Source organism: Oppia nitens, unplaced genomic scaffold, assembly GCF_028296485.1.
Source record: "Oppia nitens isolate AA-2021 unplaced genomic scaffold, nextdenovo-longstitch-racon4-pilon3 scaffold14_pilon_pilon_pilon, whole genome shotgun sequence".
NCBI lineage: Eukaryota > Metazoa > Arthropoda > Arachnida > Sarcoptiformes > Oppiidae > Oppia > Oppia nitens.
In genome coordinates, this window is record NW_026533193.1 from 1797511 (window position 1) to 1815016 (window position 17506).

The 17506-nt window shown below is 26.3% G+C and overlaps 6 protein-coding genes and 1 non-coding gene across 7 annotated transcripts; 6 read left to right on the forward strand and 1 right to left on the reverse strand.

Annotated features, from left to right (window-relative positions):
* The first annotated feature begins 5487 nt into the window (after positions 1–5487).
* On the forward strand, positions 5488–6519 carry LOC128962571 (protein roadkill-like). The gene has a single exon (XM_054308959.1). The coding sequence runs from the start codon at positions 5488–5490 to the stop codon at positions 6517–6519; it is 1032 nt and encodes a 343-aa protein (XP_054164934.1).
* Positions 6520–7333: 814 nt separating this feature from the next.
* LOC128962582 (speckle-type POZ protein B-like) lies at positions 7334–8368 on the forward strand. Its single transcript, XM_054308968.1, has one exon. The coding sequence runs from the start codon at positions 7334–7336 to the stop codon at positions 8366–8368; it is 1035 nt and encodes a 344-aa protein (XP_054164943.1).
* Positions 8369–8830: 462 nt separating this feature from the next.
* LOC128962594 (speckle-type POZ protein B-like) lies at positions 8831–10004 on the forward strand. Its single transcript, XM_054308979.1, has 2 exons — positions 8831–9822; positions 10001–10004. The coding sequence occupies exons 1-2, from the start codon at positions 8831–8833 to the stop codon at positions 10002–10004; spliced, it is 996 nt and encodes a 331-aa protein (XP_054164954.1).
* A 335-nt stretch (positions 10005–10339) lies between these two features.
* On the forward strand, positions 10340–11589 carry LOC128962604 (protein roadkill-like). The gene is made up of 2 exons (XM_054308989.1): positions 10340–11360; positions 11585–11589. The coding sequence occupies exons 1-2, from the start codon at positions 10340–10342 to the stop codon at positions 11587–11589; spliced, it is 1026 nt and encodes a 341-aa protein (XP_054164964.1).
* Positions 11590–12272: 683 nt separating this feature from the next.
* On the reverse strand, positions 12273–13434 carry LOC128962613 (probable serine/threonine-protein kinase DDB_G0279405). The gene has a single exon (XM_054309003.1). It carries the CDS (start codon positions 13389–13391, stop codon positions 12273–12275), a length of 1119 nt encoding a protein of 372 aa, XP_054164978.1. The 5' UTR covers positions 13392–13434.
* Positions 13435–14245: 811 nt separating this feature from the next.
* Positions 14246–16080, forward strand: LOC128962623 (speckle-type POZ protein-like). The gene is made up of 2 exons (XM_054309015.1): positions 14246–15231; positions 16011–16080. Exons 1-2 carry the CDS (start codon positions 14246–14248, stop codon positions 16078–16080), a joined length of 1056 nt encoding a protein of 351 aa, XP_054164990.1.
* On the forward strand, positions 16006–16077 carry Trnam-cau (transfer RNA methionine (anticodon CAU)). Its single transcript has one exon. It is a non-coding gene; the product is annotated as a tRNA-Met (tRNA).
* Positions 16081–17506: the final 1426 nt, after the last annotated feature.

Consider the following 17506-nt stretch of genomic DNA (forward strand, 5'->3'; position numbering starts at 1 on the left):
ACCGCTGAAGACTATATGTCTTAATTTGGTTTATTTGCGGATCAATTGCAACAATGCTTTCGAAATCAGGAAAACTTTGAAAGACTTTGGAGCCGATGAAGAACTAATGAATAAAGTCAACCAATTTATCGGTGAAAACATTACTTTAGTGATCAGTAAAGAGTTTACCGATAAGTATGATATCGATACGGAAGAAGTGTCAAAAATTGTCTGTCATTTTGATAAACATTTGCCAAAAGTTAACACAAAACTTATGTTTTATACCAGGGTTAAGTAAGGGGGGGGTAGGGGGGGGTAAGGCCAAAATACCCCCCCTAAGATCGAGAAATTGGGATTTTACCCCCCAGACTTTTTGACCAAATTGAAAAAATTGTCGCTTAAAAACGAGGAGAAATGACCCCCCCCTAAAATTTCGGCGCCGAAAGCGCCGAAAATTTTTTTGAAATTTATAAAAATTTTAATTTTAGTTGATACTATTTTAGTAAGTGTTTTTATGTTTTTAATATTTATAAAAATCTAATTATTGATTAAAAATAGTTAAAATAACGTTAAAAGTCTTCAAAAAATAACATTATTTTAATTAAAATAAACTAAAAAATTAAAAATTACCTATTTGTTGAAAAGAGTAATCATATTACAATTTAAATATAAGTTTAAGAAGTTAATAAAACAATAAATACTTATGTTTTTATTAATAATTTTTAAATTTTAAATAAAAAATTTAAAAATATTTTCAATTTTGTACTTAATATAATTAAACTTTAACGAAATTTGAGTTAAATAAGTAGTATTCAGTCAGTATTTGTATAAAAATAAAAATATATAACAAACTATAAACATTAAGTATTGTTTCAAAAATTAATTATGTTAAAAGTTAAAAATTATTAAAATACTAAAAATAACTCATAGTGTATCATTAATGCTTTTATCAACTATTTTTAAATCTTAAATACATTATTTTATTTTTTTTGTTAAAATTTAAGTTTTTATTAATTTAAAAAAAATTTTTTAAAAAATATTTATTTTTTATTAAAATTTAAATTTTTGTTAATTTTTAAGTTTTTTAAGTTTTTTTTTATATTTTTGGAAATTTTACCTATTTTCCCGGGAATTTATACGGGAACTTGTGGGAATTTTATTGAATTTACATGGGAATATTCGGGAACTTAAGGAATTTTTAGGGAATTTTCTCTAGACCCCCCCCCTTGATTTTGGATTTTTGAAAAAATTGCCGTTTAAAAATGCAATAAAAATCTTACCCCACCCAATACCCCCCCAAGATTTTTTGAGAATTTTGTAAATTTTACCCCGGTCTACCCCCCTAAAATCCAAAACCTTGCTTAACCCTGGTTTTATACATACAATTATATTAGTGGTAATTAATAAATAATTAATTGCTTTATTAATATTAAAGTATGTATACATTAATAATGAAAATAAAGATTATTTTATAATAAATTTAATTTTTTTTAAAAATATGATTAAATTACTAATAATTATTTTTTGTAAATTTTTTTTAATTAGATTTTATCTTATATTTTTTACTAATATATTGCTAAAAATAGTTTATTGATTACCCGTAATGGAAATTATAATTATTGTACATTTTATTAAAAATTAATAGATAATTAATTGCTTTATAATTATTACAGTAGGTTTTATAAAAAATTTTATTTAAAAAAAATATGATTAAAATTACTAATAATTATTGTAAACTACTTTTTGTAAATTTTTTTAATTAGATTTTATTGCTAAAATTAGTTGATTAATGAAAATTATAATTATTATATTAAACATTTTATTAAAAATTATACTATTTATATATATATATATTTTTAGAGGCGATTCACATATCGTATGTCACCAACTGTTAACCCCCCCCCCCATCCACCAATAAGAAAAAATATTATCCAAATGCGAACGTTCTTAAAGTCTCTACCCATTGTACTGTATATATAAATGAATGATTGTATGACTGCTTATCTAATAATTAATATTTCTAAGACAACAATATTATATCAAATTTAATAATAATAATAATAATTATTACGACTTTATTAGTATTTTGTTGTTATTGAATAAAAATATTATTGCATTTAATAAATGGTTTTTTAAGTTATAGTTTTGTTTTAATGATTGATTGAATTGTTTTTTAAAATTATTATTCAATTGATATTAGTTTTGATTTCATAAGTGTTTAATTATTATCATTGAATTTGGTATTCAATTATAATTGATTGTTTAACACAACAGTATGTCTGCAGAAATAAGTGATATCGAGACCTCATCTTCAACGACAACAACATCGATGTCATCGACGACGGATAACATAGCTGTATATAAGACACGAGTGGTGTTCAAAGTCATGGACTTTGCAAAACAATTGGATACCAATTATATGAATAAGAAGCTAATTAAAAGCGATAAGTTTACCATTGGATCAGATGAATGGTATTGTCGTATTATACTCGATGGTGAAAAGTTTGGTCTGTATTTATATTTGTTTAAAAGTAATGAACTACCCGTTGAAACACAAAACAAATTGTCTATCGTTGACATCAATAACCAATTGTATGGCAAACGAGATCTTAACTATATATTTGAAAAGATTATTGGTTGGGGTTTCCAATCATTTATTACAAGACAACAATTGTTGGACAATAAGGACCTACTATTGATGGATAACATACTAACAGTTGGGATCGATATAACGGTTTACAAGAATAATAGCAGTTTTGCCACAAAGAATCATCGATTCAAACAATTGTTTTCTGTCAAAGAGCTCACCGATTGTCGACTGATTGTCGGCAAAGACAAGAAAGAATTTTATGCCTCAAAACTGCTTCTCAGTTCGAAATCAGAGGTCTTCGAGAAAATGTTTACCACTGATTGCAAGGAAAAGACAACTAACGAAGTGGTCATCGATGACGTGAACAGCGATGTCTTCGAACAGTTTCTCCAATATATTTATACGAATCAATTCAGTAAATGCATTGAAAACATATAAATTACTCAAAGATTTTGGTGCCAATGAATATCTTATGAAAAAAGTTAATCAGTTTATCAACGAAAACATTACTTCAGTGATCAGTAAAGATCTAACTGAAAAACATGGCTTCGATTCAAGACATGTGACACAAATTGTGGATAATTTAGTTAAAAATTTGCCGACAATTACAACAAAAGTTATGTTTTATACATACTTTTATCTCAATTAATTGTTTACTAATATATTAAAGTATATATATTCATACAAGTTGTCCGAAATCTATTGTCGGAAATATTGTTTCAGTTTTTATCAAACATTAATTAATCATTAATTAAGAAAAATATGACACAAATTTAGAAAAATAATGTTTATAATTACAAAAACTAAATATATTTTTTATATTGTATTTCTATATATATACTGTATATATATATTATAAGTTAAATCATTTAACGGCTTTATCAGTGAAAACATCAGATCAGTTCTTAAAGAATATTTCGAAATACTATCCATTGATTCGGTAAATGTGACACAAATTACTGATAATATTGATAAACATTTACCAAAATCTTATAAAAAAATCATTTATTATACATATAGTTATTGCAAATAATTTGATTATTACTTTTAAGTTTTTCTAATATATAGTAATTATTATATCTATATTAATATATATTAAAATTATCTTAATTATTTTTTTTAATTACTGTATAATGTTTTGCTAATCAATAAAAATTAATAAATAAACTTTTATTACAAATTAATTTCAATCTAAAAAAGTTTTTTTCAATTTATGTTAACGTTTTGTTTGAATGAATTAATCATTGATTGAAAATATTATTATTATTAATATAAATGCATTGCTTTTTATTAATGATATAATTATTATGATTTCACACATGTTTTTGTACAGATCAGTGAATTTATATTTAAATTGATTGATTGATTATAACAACAATATTGTCATTGTGTTCACACAATTAAGTGTCATAACAGACAAACACATTGATAATGTCATCGACAATGGATAACAACAACAAAGTTGTATATAAGACACGAGTGGTATTCAAAGTCATGGACTTTGCAAAACAATTGGACACCGATTGGACAAATATGACAGTTATTAGTAGTGATAAGTTTAACATTGGATCAGATGATCAATGGTATTGTCATATTCAACTCGAAAGTGCAAAGTTTGGTCTGTATTTTTATTTGTACGCAAGTAATGAACTACCGATTGAAACACAATATGATTTTTCAGTCATTGACAACAATAACCAATTGTTTGTTAAAAAGTGGAGCAAAAAAACATTTGAAGCGATTGAGGGCTGGGGTAACCAACCATTGATTACAAAACAACAATTAATAGACAATAAGGATATATTATTATCAGATAATATACTAACAATTGGTTTTGAAATAACGGTTTATAAGACCAACAATTGTAACCAAAATTGTGGCGCAAATTGTCTTCGTTTTGCTGAACTATTTGATATAAAAGAGTTAAATGATTGTCATCTGATTGTCGGTAATAAAGTTAAGAAAGAGTTTTTTGTCTCAAAGTTTGCTCTCACCTTTAAATCAGAAGTTTTCGAGAAGATGTTTACCACTGATTGTATGGAAAAGACAAATAATGAAGTAATTATTGATGACATCGACAGCGATGTCTTCGAACAGTTTCTTCAATATCTTTCAACCGGAATGTGTGACTGACTGACTGTGAAATGACTGATGAGTTGCTATACGTTGCCGACAAATATATGGTATCGTCGCTGAAGACTATTTGTTTGAATTTGATTTACTTGAAAATCAATGCAAACAATGCTTTGAAAACATTGAAACTCTTTCAAGACTTCGGCGCCGATGAAGTGTTGATGAAAAGGGTTAACGACTTTATCAGTGAAAACATAACATCAGTTGTTCTTAAAGAATATTTCGAAAAACTAGCCATCGATTCGGTAAATGTGACACAAATTACTGATAATATTGATAAACATTTACCGAAATCTGATACAAAACTCATGTGTTATACTTATAGTTATTGCAAATAATTTGATTATTACTTTTAACAAATGTTTGTATTTATTTTGATTTAAATTATATATATATTAATTATTATATCTATATTAATATATATATTAAAATTATGTTAATTATTTTTTTTAATTTCCCAGTTTTTTATATATAATTACTGTATAATATTTTGCTAATCAATAAAAATTAATAAATAAACTTTTATTACAAATTAATTTCAATCTAAAAAAGTTTGTTTCAATTTATGTTAACGTTTTGTTTGAATAAATACATTGATTGAACAAAAAATGCATTGCTTTTTATTAATGATGTTATTATTATTAATAATAGTTGTTATGATTTCACACATGTTTTTGTAGAGTTGATTGAATTGATATTTCAATTGATTGATTGATTATAACAACAACAACATTGTCATTGTGTATCCAAACAATTAATAGTCATAACAGACAAACACATTGATAATGTCATCGACAATGGATAACAACAACAAAGTTGTATATAAGACACGAGTGGTGTTCAAAGTGATGGATATTGCAAATAAATTGGACACCAATTGCAATTGGGTGTCAAAAAATAAAGAAAAGTTTACCACCATTGGATCAGATGAGTGGATTTGTCTTATTTATTGGAAAAATCAATCAATTGGTCTATATTTACAATTGTCTTCAAGTAATGAAATGCCAATTAAAATACAATACGAAATCTCTGTCATTGATAACAATAACCAATTGTTTGTCAAACAAATGAATGAAAAATCATTTGAAAAAATTAGTGAATTGATTTACTTATCGTTGATTACAAAACAACAATTGTTGGACAATAAGGACAAACTATTGATGGATAATACACTCAGATTTGGTATCGATATAACCGTTCATAAGATGAACAATAGTTACGCTTCTTTTGCCACAAAGAATCGTCGTTTTAAACAATTGTTTTCAGTCAAAGAGCTCACTGATTGTCGACTGATTGTAGGAAAAGACAAGAAAGTGTTTTACGCCTCAAAACTGCTTCTCAGTTCGCAATCAGATGTCTTCGAGAAAATGTTTACCACTGATTGTAAGGAAAAGACAACTAATGTAGTGGTCATCGATGACGTGGACAGCGATGTCTTCGAACAGTTTCTCCAATATATTTATACCGAAACGTGTGATAAGTTGGTCGATATGTGTGAAGACCTACTATATGTGTCCGATAAGTATACGATTGAACCGCTGAAGACTATATGTCTTAATTTGATTTATTTGCGAATCAATTCAGTAAATGCATTGAAAACATATAAACTACTCAAAGATTTTGGTGCCGATGAAGATCTCATGAAAAATGTCAATCAGTTTATCAGCGAAAACATCACTTCAGTGATCAGTAAAGATCTAACTGAAAAACATGGCTTCGATTCCAAACATATGACACAAATTGTGTATAATTTAGTTAAACATTTGCCGGAAATTACAACAAAAGTTATGTTTTATACATACTTTTATCTCAATTAATTGTTTACTAATATATTATAGTATATATATATATATCCATTAAAGTTATCCAAAATCTATTGTCGGAAATATTATTTCAGTTTTTATCAAATACTAATTAATTATTAATTAAGAAAAATATGACATAAATTTATAAAAATAATTATTATAATTACAAAAAAACTAAATATATTTTTTATATTGTATTTCTATATATATATATATTATATAAGTTTTTTGAATCACATGACATTGATTCGGTAAATGTGACACAAATTACTGATAATATTGACAAACATTTACCAAAATCTGATACAAAACTCATTTATTATACATATAGTTATTGCAAATAATTTGATTATTACTTTTAACTAATGTTTATATTTATTTTTGATTTAAATTATATAAATATTAATCGTTATATCTATATTAATATATAGTAATCATTATATCTATATTAATATATAGTAATCATTATATCTATATTAATATATAGTAATCATTATATCTATATTAATATATATTAAAATTATGTTAATTTTTTTTTAATTACTGTATAATGTTTTGCAAATCAATAAAAATTAATAAATAAACTTTTATTACAAATTAATTTCAGTCTAAAAAAAATTATGTTAACATTTTGTTTGAATGAATGAATACATTGATTGAACATAAAATGCATTGCTTTTTATTAATGATGTTATTATTATTATTAGAATAGTTATTATGATTTCATACGTGTTTTGATTATAACAACAACAACAACAACAACAACAACAACATTGTCATTGTGTGTCCAAACAATTAAGTGTCATAACAGACAAACACATTGATAATGTCATCGACAATGGATAACAACAACAACAAAGTTGTATATAAGACACGAGTGGTATTCAAAGTCATGGACTTTGCAAAACAATTGGACACCAATTGGACTGATTTGAAATCTATTAATAGCGATAAGTTTATGATTGGATCAGATGAATGGTATTGTAGTATTGAATGGACAAATAAATCAATTGGTCTGTACTTACAATTGTCTTCAAGTAATGAAATGCCAATTAAAATACAATACGAAATGTCTGTTATTGATAACAATAACCAATTGTTTGTCAAACAAATGAATGAAAAATCATTTGAAAAGATTAAGGATTGGAGTTTCTTATCGTTGATTACAAGAAAACAATTGTTGGACAATAAGGATCAACTATTGATGGATAATACACTAACATTTGGTATCGATATAACCGTTCAAAAGATGAACAATATTTACGCTTCTTTTGCCACAAATAATCGCCGTTTCGGACAATTGTTTCGTATCAAAGAGTTTACTGATTGTCGACTCGTTGTCGGCAAAGACCAGAAAGAGTTTTTTGCTTCAAAATTACTTCTCAGTTCGAAATCAGTTGTCTTCGAGAAAATGTTTACCACTGATTGTAAGGAAAAATCAGACAATAAAGTGGTCATCGATGACGTGAACAGCGATGTCTTCGAACAGTTTCTCCAATATATTTATACCGAAACGTGTGATAAGTTGGTCGATATGTGTGAAGACCTGCTATATATGTCCGACAAATATATGATTGAACCGCTGAAGACTATATGTCTTAATTTGGTTTATTTGCGAATCAATTCAGTAAATGCATTGAAAACATATAAACTACTCAAAGATTTTGGTGCCGATGAAGATCTCATGAAAAAAGTCAATCAGTTTATCGGCGAAAACATTACTTCAGTGATCAGTAAAGAACTATCAGAAAAATATGGCATCGATTCCAAACATATGACACAAATTGTCGATCATTTTGCAGAAAATTTACCGACAATTACAACAAAAGTTATGTTTTATACATACTTTTATCTAAATTAATTGTTTACTAATATATTACTACAGTATATACGGTATATATATATATCCATATAAGTTGTCCGAAATCTATTGTCGGAAAAATTATTTCAGTTTTTATCAAAAAAAAATAATTGAACAAAAATATGTCACAAATTTAGAAAAAATATAATTATTGTACGGTAATTACAAAAACTAAATTGATTTTTATCGTAACTTTTTTATACTGTATTTTTTTATTAACAATTAAATCTTTTAATGTCTAAAACAATTTTCATAATAATTATATGATTTAATTTTTTGTTTGTTTAATTGAATTCCTGAATAAATACATTTTGATTTTTAATTGTCGAAAAATAATTTATATCATTTAACTCTCGTGTTTTATTTTATTGTCATTTAAATTGATTGAATTGATTAAATCAAAATCAATTTACCGGTAATCAAACAGACAAACAGTGCAAATAGTCATCGATATCATCGACAATGGATAATAAAATCGTTTACAAGACACGAGTGGTATTCAAAGTGATGGACTTTGCCAATGAATTGGACACCAATTGGACGGTTATGAAGTATATTGATAGCAATAAGTTTATGATTGGATCAATGGATGAATGGTATTGTAGTATTAGACTTGAAAATGAATCGTTTGGTTTGTATTTAGATTTGTCTGTTGGTAGTCAACTACCAATTGAAACACAATACTGGATGTCTATTATTGATAACAATAACCAATTGTTTGTCAGAAAAAAAGTTGACCACATATTTGATGAAATAGAGGGCTGGGGTTTCGCAACATTTATCAGAAAACAACTATTAGTCGATAATAAAGATATACTATTGACTGATAGTATACTTACCATTGGTATCGACATAACGATTCAGAAGACTAACAATTGTCACAAAATCTGTGGCCTAAATCCCAGTCGTTTCGAACAATTGTTTCGTATCGAAGAACTAACCGATTGTCGACTGATTGTCGGCAATAAAGACAAGAAAGAGTTTTTAGTATCAAAATTACTGCTCAGTTTGAGATCAGAGGTCTTCGAGAAGATGTTTACCACTGATTGTATTGAAAAGAATAACAACGAAGTGGTCATCGATGACATTGAAAGCGATGTTTTCGATCAGTTTCTGAATTATCTCTACACTGGAAAGTGTAACAAATTGGATGAAATGATTGATAAGTTGCTATACGTTGCCGACAAATATATGGTATCGTCGCTGAAGACTATTTGTTTGAATTTGATTTATTTGCAAATCAATGGTAGAAATGCTTTGCAAACACTGAAACTGTTTCAAGACTTTGGCGCCGATAGAGAACTGATGAAAAAAGTTAGCGAATCTATTGCCGAAAATATTACTTCAGTTGTCTGTCAAGAGTTTACCAAACATTATGCCATTGATTCAGAAAATATGTCATCAATTGTCAGTCATTTGGGAAATCAATTGACTAAACCTAAGACTAAACTAATGTTTTATACATATAGTTATTGTAATTAGAAAATAAATATAAAAATTTTATCAATAAAAGATTTTTTTAAAAATAATTATTTATTAATAAAAACTTTTTATTATATACATATTTACATTAAAATACTATTTTATACTAAATTATTAATTTTTAAATATTCTAATTATTATTAACAAAAGATAAATTCTTTTAAATATACATTTAGTATACATTTTTTTATAAAATTAATTATATTTTAACCATATGTTTGATTTGGTTTGAATTTTTATAATTTCAATAATTTATTACTTATATTATTAACTTTTTTGTTGTTGTTGTATAAATAAATTAATTGTTTTTTACATTTATTGTAACAATTAATATCGTGGCTATTGATTGACACGTTTTTTGCTTTTGATTTAAATTTGGTATTCAATTAATTACCGGTAATTAACAAAAAAAAATTGATAAATACAACAACTCCTGTGTGTCCGATAAAAAAATCAAGTGATATCTAACCCGAGCCGACACCAAACACAATGGATATTATCGGCGATAATACCAACAAATTTGTTTACAAGACACGAGTGGTGTTCAAAATCATGGACTTTGAAAAACAATTGGACACCAATTGGATTGATATTATATCTATAAAAAGTGATAAGTTTATCATTGGATCAGATGAATGGTATTGTGGGGTTAAACTCAATGGTGAAAAGTTTGGTCTGTTTTTATATTTGTCTAGAAGTAGTGAACTACCCATTCAAACACAATATGATATATTCATTATTTATAATAATAATAAATTATTTGCCAAAACAAAGATTGACCAAACATTTGATGATATATTAAATGGTTGGGGTTTGTCATCGTTTATCACAAAACAACTATTGATAGACAATAAAGATATACTATTGACGGATAACACATTGACTATTGGTTTTGATATAACTGTTTACAAGAGGAATAATTGTCATCAGAATTGTGGCGCAAAATGTCATCGTTTCGCACAATTGTTTGGTATCGAAGAGTTGGCCGATTGTCGGCTGATTGTCGGCAAAGACCTGAAAGTGATTTTTGTCTCTAAACTGATTCTCAGTTTGCATTCAGAGGTCTTCGAAAAGATGTTTACCACCGATTGCATTGAGAAGACAACCAACGAAGTGGTCATCACTGACATTGATAGCAATGTTTTCGAACAGTTCTTGAATTATCTCTACACAGGAAAGTGTGATAAATTGGATGAAATGACTGAAGACTTGCTATACGTTGCCAATAAATATATGGTATCGTCGCTGAAGACTATTTGTTTGAATTTGATTTATTTGCAAATCAATGGTAGAAATGCTTTACAAACACTGAAACTGTTTCAAGACTTTGGCGCCGATAAAGAACTGATGAAAAAAGTTAGCGAATCTATTGCCGAAAATATTACTTCAGTTGTCAAACAAGAGTTTACCAAACATTATGCCATCGATGGACAAAATATATCGCAAATTGTCAAACATTTAGGAAATCAATTGATCAAACCTAAGACTAAACTAATGTTTTATACATATAGTTATTTTAATTAAAAAAATAAAATAAATGACACAATTTTTATGCAAAAAAAAATTTGAACTTAAAATTTATTAATTTAAAACATTTTAACCAATAGATATTTAATTAAAATATTTACCAATTAAAATAATATACAGTAATTATTTTGTTTTTTTGTTTGAATATAATATTAGTTTATACATATTGTTTATTTAAATTAATAATTTTACTAATTTATTAATCAGAGTAAAATTTCACCAATTAATTATTTAAAATTAAATTAAATTACTTAATAATAAGTATAGTAATATTTTATTAAGTTTTTTTAAAATGTTGGTTTAATATAATAAATGTTTTTTAAATTATTAAACAAACAAACAAACCAAATATATAAATATGTATAAAATTTATAATTTATTTTAATTAAACTAAAATATTTAATCAACTGTAAATAAAGTACAACTATATTATTATTTATAATTAATTTGTAATTAAGATCTACAATATATAAATTTTATATAACTATAATTAATTTTTTTAAAAAATAATTTACATTTATAAATATAATTAGATAATTTAGAAATTTTGTAATAAAAATGTTTTAAATAATTTACAATGTATTGTATAACTTTATACAGTATATAATCTTATTAGTTTTGCATATAAATATACAAATATATGTCAATTATTAATAGAAAATAAATATTTTGTTTACTATTGAGATATACCTATAGTATAGTATAAAATACCAGTATATCATGAATAAAAAATATTTTTAATTGAATATAAAATATAATTTTTAAAAAATATAATTTATATAAATATATTGTAAATGATAATCAATGACTATTACATACTGTATATAATAAGAAATATTAATTAATCTAATTTTCATTTTTAATTATATATATATTTATTTGAAAAAAAATCTATTTAACTATCACTGATAAGCCACTTGTGTTTCAAAACAGACGCCATAGATAAGCGCTTAGTTGGTTGCGGATCTAGCAGTTGGTCCAACATATCGGACATATCTCTAGAAGTTTTCCGTATTTTATGAGATAATTTATATTTTCTATTAATCATATTCGAGTATATGGTCTGATAGGTATCGAAATTATGTAAATCCTGGCTATAGTAGTCATGATCTTCAGGTAGGAACGGTATTCTGGCGCATATCATAACAAATAGACAGACACCCAGTGACCAACTGTCGGCGGCAAACGGATCGTACGACTTAAGCGAATGATTGAGTAGTTGGCGACCAGTTTGACGATAGGCATACAGTCTGTATATTTGTGGCGACATATAATCGACAGTTCCCTGATATCTATGGTCTTTGATATGATCTTCGTCGTTGAAGCTGATCCGAGACGTACTGAAATCGGCAATCTTTACCACACACTTGTTGTTGTTGTCGTTGTCGTCAATAAACACCAATAGATTACTTAATTTGATATCTTTATGCGTGATCTTGTTTTCGTGTAAATGAGATAAACCGCAAGCCGTGTCACGGATATACTGTTTGGCTATATCTTCAGTCAATGGCATATATTTGGCCGACTGTTGATTCCACATACGATCGTAAACTGTACGGCCGTTGGCCAACTCCATCACCAAATAACAGGCAAACAGTTTCCATTGTTTGATAATAAAATGGTCGACCACTCGGACAATGTTGTTGTGGTTGTGGTGTTTGGATCGGACCAGTAATACGAGTTCACCATTCAATTGATGCCAATTTCTTTCGCAATTTTTCGCTGATATCACTTCGTCGTTGTTGATGGCAATCTTCTTGCAGGCCATTACTTCACCAGTTTTACTGTTCACTGTTCGTCTAACATCACCGTAGGATCCTTTACCTAAAAACTCTTTGATCAGCCATTTCCTGCTTTCGATAACCGAATCGACTGTCGGAAACCTATCGGTCGGTACTTTATATTCACGACTTTTCAGTTCATTGTAATCAGATATCTGATTGTCTTTTTTTTTGTTGACCGACGATGCCATACACGGACACAATGATTGCCAAATAGTTTTCAAACAAATCATATAAATTTCACACAATTTAGATATTTAGATAACAATTCAAACAAATTATAATTTATTGACAGTTATACTACAAATACACTGCAATTTTTAATATTTTAAAATTTTGAATTCAAACTATTTTCAAGACAAACTAATATCATTAACACATATATATATATATATATATATATATTGTTGTAATATTAAAAATTTTAAATCATAATTTGTAAAAACGAAATATTAAATTAATTATTATATATTTATTTATCATAAATTGACTGTTAGTTAATGTTTTTTCATAATTTTTTGAATGCCTACTATTGTTTGATTGTTTCTATAAAAACGATGATTTTGTATTAGTAACTAAAAGGTATGTCCAGACAAATCAATTACTGTATTAATAACTACTACTGTTTTCTGTTTCTAAGCATTTCTATCAAAATTAATTAATTAATAAAAATAAATAAATAAAATTTCCAGAAATATTCTGTTATCGTCGGCTTCATTGCTAACATCATTGGCTGTATATAATACAAATCGCCGACAACTGGGCTGTTCTATAGTATAGCTCCCACTTGTTGAGCACGCGATTATTATTTCCATATATTTATTATATATGTATTTTAATTTAGTTTAGTTTAGGTTAGGTCACGTTTAGGTTCATAAATTTAATGTTAAAACTGTATTAAATAATAATAATCGCGTGCTCAACAATTGGGAGCTATACTATAGAACAGCCAATTAATGATATGATATGACTTAACACCAAGTTTTTAATGTCATTTAAATTGCCATTCAGTTAATTACCGATAAATTATTGGTTAACTCTGTTAACCGCACCAATCAAGTGATATACAGACCAATTGGCATCGGATATGGACAACAACAACAACAAAATCGTTTACAAGACACGCGTTGCGTTCAAAGTCATGAACTTTGCTAAACAATTGGACACCAATTGGACAAATGTGACAGTTATTAGTAGTGATAAGTTTATGATTGGATCGGATGAATGGTATTGTAATATTGAGTTTGTAGATGAATCGGTTGGTCTGTATTTACAGTTGTCCTCGAGTAATGAACTACCGATTGAAACACAATATGAGTTTTCAGTCATTGACACGAATAACCAATTGTTTGCTAAAAAAAAGATTCAAAAAACATTTGATGGTATTATCAGTTGGGGTATCCGATCGTTGATTACAAGACAACAATTGTTGGACAATAAGGATAGACTATTACCGTATAATACACTAACAGTTGGTATCGATGTAATGGTTTACAAGAATAATAGCAGTTTTGCCACAAAGAATCATCGATTCAAACAATTGTTTTCTGTCAAAGAACTAACTGATTGTCGACTGATTGTAGGCAAAGACAAGAAAGTGTTTTATGCCTCAAAACTACTTCTCAGTTCAAATTCAGAGGTCTTCGAGAAGATGTTTACCACTGATTGTAAGGAAAAGATAACCAATGAAGTGGTCATCGATGACATTGAGAGCAATGTTTTCGATCAGTTCTTGAATTATCTCTACACTGGAAAGTGTAACAAATTGGATGAAATGACTGAAGAGTTGCTATACGTTGCCGACAAATATATGGTATCGTCGCTGAAGACTATTTGTCTGAATTTGATTTATTTGCAAATCAATGATAGAAATGCTTTGCAAACACTGAAACTGTTTCAAGACTTTGGCGCCGATAAAGAACTGGTGAAAAAAGTTAGCGAATCTTTTGCTGAAAATATTACTTCAGTTTTAAGACAAGAGTTTATCAAACATTTTGCCATTGATTCAGAAAATATGTTACCAATTGTCGCACATTTAGTAAATCAATTGACTAAACCTAAGACTAAACTAATGTTTTATACATTTAGTTATTTTAATTAGTAAATAATTATAACAATTTTTGAGAAAACAATTTTCTTTTTATTATTATTTGATTAATTAAATATTTTAATTTATTAATATTTAATTTTTTTTTTAAAACTTTTATTTATTGAAATAATACTAATAACTAATTTAGTAGTTTTTGTATTATCTTTAAACTAAAAAAAAAGTGTAACAAATTGTATGAAATAAGTGAAAAGTTGCTATATATTGACTATTTATCTAAATTTAATTTTATTGCAAATTAATTGTAAAAAAATGTTTATACAAAAATAATAAAACTATTTTTAAAAAAAACATTAGTAAATTATATATACAGTATATAAAGTTTAATTATTTTTACTGTTAATAAATAAAATACATAAAACTATTATTATTAATATTGGATTTTTATTTTTAATTATAAATATATATATAATTAATCTACAAAATAGTAAAAATATTGATACTATACACAGTATAATAAATATTAAGGAAATTCCCCCCAGGGAGGAAAGTTCCCATAAATAAAATATATCCAATTTTTTCAGGAAAATAGCTAAAAAATATATATATTATTTTTCGTTTCAAATATTTTTTAATAGTTAAAACTTTCGTTCAAATAAGTTAATAATACTACTTTCAATGACTAATCTAAAAAAAAAATTACAGTAAAGTATGAATTAATTAATTAGCAATTTTTTTTATTATTTAATTTTTATTGTTAATCTGTTAATTAATTTTATTAATATATTTATAATTCATCTAGCAGAGTGGCGCAGTGGAAGCGTGCTGGGCCCATAACCCAGAGGTCCGTGGATCGAAACCACGCTCTGCTATAACACTTTTTTGTTGTCACTTAGAAGTCTATAACAAATTATTTTTTTTAAAAAAAAACATTGATAAATAATATATAAATTATTATTTAATTTTTTTCTCTCAACATTTTACGTAATATTTATATAAATTAAAACAAAATATTTCATATAGTATTATAAAAAAAGTATGTTTTTATTAATATTGTATTATTATATTAATATTTTGTTTTTTAGTTAAATGATTATTAATAAAAATGATTGTATTTTTTGTTTGTTTGTCTAATCGTTATTAATTACTTAAGTTATTGCTATAATATAATATAATTTTTATTTTTCAAAAAAAAATCTATACTAAAATATAATAATATACTGTATTACTATAAATAACACTTTAATACATTAATAAATGTTTGTATTGTAATAAATGTACTATAAATAGTTTTAAGTTTATATAAGTTTTATGTTATATTTATACAGCTTATAAATATTTTTTTATTGTTGAAAATATTTTTACTGTTATATAATATTTGGTTTGAATTAATTAAATAAGTTTTTTTTAATTATTATTATTATTGATGACAACAATACATATAATAATTATTTTTTTTATTAATATTTCTAATTTCTCGCGTGTTTTGTTGTCATTTAAAAATTTCAATTAAATTTCTATTAATTAATTGATTGATTAATTAATTAGTTATTACAACAACTATCCGGACAAACAATTGACATAAGAAAGAAAGAGAGAGAGAGAGAGAGAGAGAGAGAGAGAGAGACAACCAAAACAAAATACATCGATGGATAACAAAGTCGTTTACAAGACACGAGTCATATTCAAAGTTATAAACTTTGCCAAAGAATTGGACACCAATTGGTTGACTAAAAAGTCAATTACAAGCGATAAGTTTACCATTGGATCCAATGAATGGTATTGTCGTATGGATTGGAAAAATCAATCGATTGATGTGTATTTAAATTTATCAACAAGTGATGAACTTCCGGTTGAAACTGAATACCAAATGTCTATCATTGACAACAATAATCAATTGTATGGCAAACAACTGATTGTGAAAACATTTCATGAGATAACCGGTTGGGGTTACTCACCATTCATCAAAAAACAACTATTATTAGACTTAAAGGATAAACTATTGACAGATAACGCACTGACCATTGGTTTCGATATAACTGTTTACAAGAAAAATAAATGTCACGAAAGTTGTGGTTCAAAACGTCGTCGTTTCGCCCAATTGTTTGGCGTCGAAGAACTAACCGATTGTCGGCTGACTGTCGGCAGAGATCGTAAAGAGTTTTTCGTATCGAAACTTGTTCTCAGTTTGAATTCAGTTGTCTTCGAAAAGATGTTTACCACTGATTTGATTGAAAAGCAAAACAACGAAGTGGTCATCGATGACATCGACAGCGATGTCTTCGAACAGTTCCTGAATTA

Excerpts from the sequence above, each read along its gene's own strand:
- LOC128962571 (XM_054308959.1), top strand. The coding sequence starts at position 5,488 with ATGTCATCGACAATGGATAACAACAACAAAGTTGTATATAAGACACGA.
- LOC128962582 (XM_054308968.1), top strand. The coding sequence starts at position 7,334 with ATGTCATCGACAATGGATAACAACAACAACAAAGTTGTATATAAGACA.
- LOC128962594 (XM_054308979.1), top strand. The coding sequence starts at position 8,831 with ATGGATAATAAAATCGTTTACAAGACACGAGTGGTATTCAAAGTGATG.
- LOC128962604 (XM_054308989.1), top strand. The coding sequence starts at position 10,340 with ATGGATATTATCGGCGATAATACCAACAAATTTGTTTACAAGACACGA.
- LOC128962613 (XM_054309003.1), bottom strand. The coding sequence starts at position 13,391 with ATGATTTGTTTGAAAACTATTTGGCAATCATTGTGTCCGTGTATGGCA.
- LOC128962623 (XM_054309015.1), top strand. The coding sequence starts at position 14,246 with ATGGACAACAACAACAACAAAATCGTTTACAAGACACGCGTTGCGTTC. Across the intron at positions 15,232-16,010 it reads AAACCTAAGACTAAACTAAT|AGTGGCGCAGTGGAAGCGTG; the intron begins GTTTTATACATT and ends TTCATCTAGCAG.